The 6338-nt window shown below is 46.1% G+C and overlaps 1 protein-coding gene across 3 annotated transcripts; it reads left to right on the forward strand.

Moving 5' to 3' along the window:
• The first annotated feature begins 237 nt into the window (after positions 1-237).
• Positions 238-6156, forward strand: CUNH4orf36 (chromosome unknown C4orf36 homolog). 3 transcript variants are annotated; one of them, XM_017545136.2, is made up of 4 exons: positions 238-525; positions 1018-1155; positions 5353-5507; positions 5731-6156. In XM_017545136.2, the coding sequence occupies exons 2-4, from the start codon at positions 1091-1093 to the stop codon at positions 5862-5864; spliced, it is 354 nt and encodes a 117-aa protein (XP_017400625.1). In that variant the 5' UTR covers positions 238-525; positions 1018-1090; the 3' UTR covers positions 5865-6156. The 3 variants fall into 3 exon arrangements, with proteins under 3 accessions (XP_017400625.1, XP_017400626.1, XP_037600416.1); XM_017545137.2 differs by having other exon boundaries at positions 238-342; XM_037744488.1 differs by lacking the exons at positions 238-525; positions 1018-1155 and adding an exon at positions 1401-1770.
• Positions 6157-6338: the final 182 nt, after the last annotated feature.

A 6338-nucleotide genomic window follows, 5' to 3' on the forward strand; every position in this document is an offset into this window, starting at 1 on the left:
TCCAGAGAGCTTCGATGCAGCCCCCCTACGTTGGAAAGCAACGTATATTTCCCAGGAAAGGTCTGGCTTACAGCTCTCTCTTTGGCTAGTTGGCTGGGTTCCGAGAGCGCGGCCTGCCCCGACCTAGTCACCGGAGAGCGGACCCCTGGGGGGTGGGATGGGCCCCACAAAGCCCTTTATTGAGGTTCTGGCGTGACGTGGGGCGCCCCAGACTCGGCGCCCGCCGGGAGCGGGAAGGAGGCCGCGGGGCGGCTCCGAGGTGTGTGCGCCGCCATGTGCGCTTAGCCGGCGCGCTCTGCCCTCCGCCCCTCGGCTGCGACCCTCCGAGCCCGTCGAGCCCCGGTAACCAGGCCGCCGGCGGCAGCTCGCGGGGACCCGTCACCCTGGAAGCCCCGCGCCCGCAGCGCGTTCCCGGCGAGTCGGAGGCCGGGTGGGGCCCCTGCGTGGGAAGCAGCCGAGGCTGAGGCCGGTCCCTTAGCCGCGGGCTCTGCGGGCGGCCGAGGCCCCCACCTGTCCCGGGAACCGGTTCCTCCCGGGCCCTGCGCGTCCGCGGAAGGGAAACCGACTCGCCCTGAGTCGGCGCGCAAGGGCGGGGGCGCGGGAGCGGTGCTGAGGGTTCTGAGTGAGCGAAAGAAAGCCTGGGGAGGATTGTGCTCCGCTGCAAGTGCCCGGGACGGGGCGGGCGGAGCCTTCGGTAGCTGAGCGCGGCCGCGATCAGACACACGTTGGCACAGCGGTGCTGGGGCTGGGCTGGCAGGCTCAGGCAAGGGCAGAGAGCGCGACGCCGAAACTTTGTCTCAGGATGACGAAACTTACCTGGCATTTTCTCCTTTTTCGGTGGCAAGAAATGAAAAAAATGAGTTCATGGAAAATGAACGAGAACACGGTTTTACATTTGGGGTTCAAGTTCAATGAACACATTAAGGACTTTCTGACATTCAGATATGTTTTTCCTATTATTTGACAGCAAAATATTCACATAAGAGGCATTAATTAGGTGCGTTGCAATCATTTCAGGCAAAGTGAACAGAGTTATCTGTGACATTCCATCAGGCACCTATATAAGGAAATCGTACTGTAAAAACTCGACATGGCTTATGGATTGCCAAGAAAGAACACAGTGAAAACCATTTTGCGGGGCCGTTGTTATAATGTGTAAGTATTTTTTTTAAATCAGGGTAATCATTGATTGGGGTGGGGAGTATCTTTGCTAAATAAAACGACTGGACACTGTGCTCCCATGAGATACTGGGCTATACGAAGTACTTTCAGGTGTCTGGGTTCTGATTTTTTTAAAAAAAGGCAACTGCTTTTATAAGAATAAGTTAATTATCTTCCTTGTCTTTCAACACAACACTTTAAAGTCAGAAAATTGAGGTTCAGGAAAGTCTGAACAAAGTCACAGTTCTGTAGTAAGGAAATGCCAGATTTCGAAGTCTTCTTGTTCTAAGACAGCGTTTTCTGCTTCCACCTACGTCTTTTAAAAAACTTTGTTTAGATTCTCCACATCTTCCAGAAAAAAGCCCTGGTGTCAGATGTATCTTAACAGAGCACCTAATTAGCTGGTACAAAGGGTCGGTTTTGAATCCTGTATACTTTGGCAGGCAGCGGATGGACAACACATGCTTTCCAATCAAGAAGACCTGGACTGTCATCCTGGCCCTGCCCCTGGCTCCCTAAGGCCACCCCTCTTTGTACCTTGATCTCTGCATCTACAGGATGCATATAACAATTGGGTATGCGGTGTGGACTATAAATGAAGTTGTGTAGGTAAAGTACTTGCGCATTGCCTGTCATCCAGTGAACGCATAGTGAGCACATGTTGCAACCACATAAGTAGCTCCACTCTGTGGTATCATAGGGCAGTCTTGTTTTCTTTTTTTTTTTTGAGACAGTGTCTTGCTTTATTGCCCAGGCTGGAGTGCAGTGACACTATCTCAGCTCACTGATGCAACATCTGCCTCCCAGGTTCAGGAGATTCTCCTGCCTCAGCCTCCCAAGTAGCTGGGATTACAGGTTCCTGCCACCATGCCCAGCTAATTTTTGCATTTTTGGTAGAGACAGGATTTCACCATGTTGACCAGGCTGGTCTCAAACTCCTGAACTCAAGTGATCCTGTCTTGGCCTCCCAAAGTGCTGGGATTACAGGCATGAGCCACAGTGACCAGCTGGTCTTTTCCTTTCTTAAATGTTTGATTTTGTTCTGTTAATCTCTCTGTCACAGCTTATGACATGTTTACCATTAGGCGTCAACTGAATTTGTCTGTTAAACAATATTCTATGAAGTAAATGAGAATTCCCTGTGGGGTTATAAAACCAGAGCTGTAGGAAATTCAGAGAAAACTCACTGTTGCATTTTGTTTAGTTTTGTCAGTTTAGTATGTGTTTAGATCTTGAACTACAGGCAAGTACCATTATACTAAGTATCATTACAAATGTAATTTTTAGTGAAGATACTCCTATTTCTGGAGAATGATTTAAAGCACTGATTCCATGGTTTTGCTTATGCAGAATTTTTTATCATGAACAATCTCTGCAGGGCTTTCTCTTTCATTCTCTCAAGAAAGTATTTGATATCATATTATTTATGAGAATAGCTAAGTCAAGAGGAACAGAATGGTAGTAGTGCTCTTTGGAATTCATTTGCCAAGGTAACTCCTTACCTGGGGCTTTTTGTGATTCAGTGTTTTTAAAAGATTGAGAAAACAATACACTGAAAACTTTCAAGCAGTATAGAAACATATGACAGGAAGATAAAAATGCTGTCCCTCCCCATTCCCATTCCTGGTCCCACTCAGAGGTAAAATGTCTTATATGTTTTCTAGGACTTCTGTGGCTACACAAGACACACACACGTATACACACACACATGTCTTTTTAACACATGAAATGGTATTGAACTTTGCTCTGCCCACCCCCTTCCAATATATCTTGCGTAGCCTATTAGGTAAGAGCACTGATTCTGGAGTCTGACTTCCTAGGTTCAGATCTCAGCTTCACAACCAACGGCTTTGTCACCTTGGGCAAGTTGTTCTCTGCTCCACAGTTTGTTTCCTTCCTCCCTCCCTCTTTTCCTCCCTTCATCCCTCCCTCCCTCCCTCCCTCCTTCCTTCTTCCTTCCTTCCTTCCTTCCTTCCTTCCTTCCTCCCCCCCTCCCTCACTCCTTGCCTCCCTCCCTCCCTTCCTTCCTTCCTTCCTGGCAGGGTCTCAGTCTGTCACGCAGGCTGGAATGTTGTGGCACAATTGCATCTCCTGAGCTTGAGCAATCCTCCCACCTCAGCCTCCTGAGTAGCTGGGACCATAGGCACCTGCCACCACGCCTGGTGAATTTGTTTTATTTTTGGTAGAGATGGGGTCTCACTTTGTTGCCCAGGCTAGTCTCAAACTCCTGTCCTCAAGTGATCTACCTTAGTCTCCCAAATGCTGGGATTACAGGCATGAGCCACCATGCACAGCTGGAGATCTTTTTTTATCGAGACAGCATATCACTCTATCACCTCAGTGCAGCCTCAGCCTTAGCCTCCTGGGCTCAAGTGATCCTCCTCCCTCAACCTCTTTTGTAGCTGGAATCACAGGCATACACCACCACCTTCAGCTAATTTTTTGATTTTTTGTAGAGATGAGATCTCTTCACATCGCTCAGGCCGGTCTTGACCTCCTGGCCTCCAGGAAGCCTCCTGCCTCAACCTCCCAAAGTGCTGGGATTATAGGCATGAGCCAGCATCCCAGCCTACTCTTCAGTTTTCTAATCTATAAAATGAGGATAGTAGTAGCACCTGTCTCTTTCATAGGGTTGTTATTGTAATTACATGAGTTCCTGTGTGTAAATTGCTGAAAACAGTACCTAATAGTAAGTGCTATATAAACATTAACTGTTTTATTGCTTATCTTTCCAAATCAACAAAGTCCTTATTCTTTCATTACGTGTATGTACCACAGTTTGTTTAATCAGGCTCTTCTTGATAAATATTAAGGTGAGGTGATTTTCTTTCTTTTTTTTTTGAGATGGAGTTTTGCTCTTGTCACCCAGGCTGGAGTGCAGTGGTGTGATCTTGGCTCACTGCAACCTCCAACTCCTGGGTTCAAGCAATTCTCCTGCCTTAGCCTCCTGAGTAGTTGGGATTATAGGCGCCTGCCACCACCCCCAGCTAAGTTTTGTATTTTCAGTAGAGATAGGGTTTCACCGTGTTGCCCAGGCTGGTCTTGGACTCCTTGATCTCAGATGATTCACCTGCCTTAGCCTTCCAAAGTGCTGGGATTACAGGCGTGAGCCACTGCGCCCAACAAATGACACTTCAATGAACTTTCTTATGCATTTTTGTAACTTGTTCAAGTACATCTATAATAATTGTAGACTCTAAGTCACTCCTGAAAGTTAGATGATGAAGTATCGGGAAGCTGGAACAGGCAAACAAAGGGGTGACTGGTATAACATGGTCACTTCCCCTGCCTGGGCCAAAGCAGGTCTTTCACTTTCTTCACGCATATGAGGCTGAACTCATATTGACTGCAGATGAGAAACATGTAGTTGATATTTTCAAATTTCAGAATTAGGTGAATGAGAACAATTTTTAAACATTCATAGTGGTTATATAGCAGTTATTTTGAATGTTGTAGTTTGGAATTTCATCCCCATTCCCAGATCGCACACACAAAGCCTGGCCTGTGCCAAGCACCCTGCTCAGTGTATGATTATGTCCTTCTTTCCTTCTTTAATATAACCATATATATATACTTTTTGAGACAGAGTCTTGTTCTGTCGCCCAGACTGGAGTGCAGTGACAGAATCTTTGTTCACTGCAGCCTCCGCCGCCTGGGTTCGAGCAATTCTCCTGCTTCAGCCTCCCAAGTAGCTGGGATTACAGGTGCCTGCCACCATGCCCAGCTAATTTTTGATTTTTTTTTGGTAGAGATGGGGTTTCACTATATTGGCCAAGCTAGTCTCGAACTCCTGACCTCAAGTGATCAGCCCACCTTGACCTCCCAAAGTGCTGGGATTATAGGCGTGAGCCACTGTGCCCAGTCAATATGACCACATTTTTATGAGCTACAAAAGACTCTGGAGCTTACAGTTCTTACCTACATCCTCTTACATGGAAAGATTGGATTGACTCCATGGAGGCTGAATCAAAGTTCCTGGCATAATTTCTGGCCATTATTCAGCATGATCTCTACATTAGCTAATATAAATCTCCCTCTCCTGTCTGGAAAATTCTGAATACCTCCCCCTGACCCCCCCCCATAAACCAAAATGTCTCGTGGAAAATTGAACTGAGAATTAATGTCTTCTGCATCTCACATAGTAGGCGTTTAACCAATATTTATTGAATGAATAATGAATTTTTGTCCCAGACACGAACCTTGGGATCTTGCACTGCTTACAAAGACCTGGTACACGAACCTAGCCAATATCAATTTGCCTTTCTTGGAAGAAATTTCATTTGGTCGTTCTGTGCAGCTCACAAAATGTAACCCTGTTAAAGATGGACTGCTCCCTTCTGCAGAATGTAAGTTCTTTAAGTTCTGCTTTCCTAAGTTATTAGTTGTGTGTGTCATTTGCTTATCAGAGAAATGTTTAAATCTGTGCATTTACACCCATACCTTCTATCTTTGTAGCTGTGTCATCTCATTTATTATTCAAGAATGTGGATTTTGCTGTATGATATTCAGTTTTGAGTTAGTTATGCCTGATGAAAAATGTCAGATTGTTTTGTATATTTTCTTTTTCAGCCATCAGACTTGAAAGGGAGTATGAAGTGAAGCGTCTCTGTAAACTTAAATGTCAAGAAAATATATCTGAGGAAATTCAGCTTCTTCTAAGGGAAAGGCCAGCCGGTTTGAGAAGACCTCTTCCATCTAAATGACAGTCAGCTCATGACTGAATCTGTACTCTGTCTCTTGCATCCAAAGGGATGAAGGTCTGTGGACCTTCCACTGTGTAAAGTTCGGGGCAGATATTTGAACGCCCACTGGCGGATGGGCCACCGCCCACAGCTGTGGGTTAGTGGGCAGCTCTGACAGATCTTCTGAGTCCCTGACATACTCTTGTTCCCTGTATCACAAGCGACTGTAAGTAGATGAAAATGCATTTGGAGTTGAGTCATTTGAGCTATTCATTTTAATTTTTGCAAAATTGCACTAAAAGGAGAGGAACCTTCTTGTCAGCTGCATTGTTTTCAAGAGACATTTTGAATACGCATCTTTGAATCCCAAGAAGTGACCAAAAACAAGGCAAGAGAGAAATTCTCTTAAAAATGATAAACTGGCCGGGCGCGGTGGCTCAAGCCTGTAATCCCAGCACTTTGGGAGGCCGAGGCGGGTGGATCACAAGGTCAAGA

This window comes from Cebus imitator, unplaced genomic scaffold (genome assembly GCF_001604975.1).
Source record: "Cebus imitator isolate Cc_AM_T3 unplaced genomic scaffold, Cebus_imitator-1.0 Scaffold177, whole genome shotgun sequence".
In the NCBI taxonomy this organism is placed as follows: Eukaryota; Metazoa; Chordata; class Mammalia; order Primates; family Cebidae; genus Cebus; species Cebus imitator.

Coding starts and splice junctions, on each gene's coding strand:
- CUNH4orf36 (XM_017545136.2), top strand. CDS start 1,091: ATGGCTTATGGATTGCCAAGAAAGAACACAGTGAAAACCATTTTGCGG. Junction 1,156..5,352: donor CGGGGCCGTTGTTATAATGT/GTAAGTATTTTT, acceptor TTTTTGTCCCAG/ACACGAACCTTGGGATCTTG. Junction 5,508..5,730: donor ACTGCTCCCTTCTGCAGAAT/GTAAGTTCTTTA, acceptor TTTCTTTTTCAG/CCATCAGACTTGAAAGGGAG.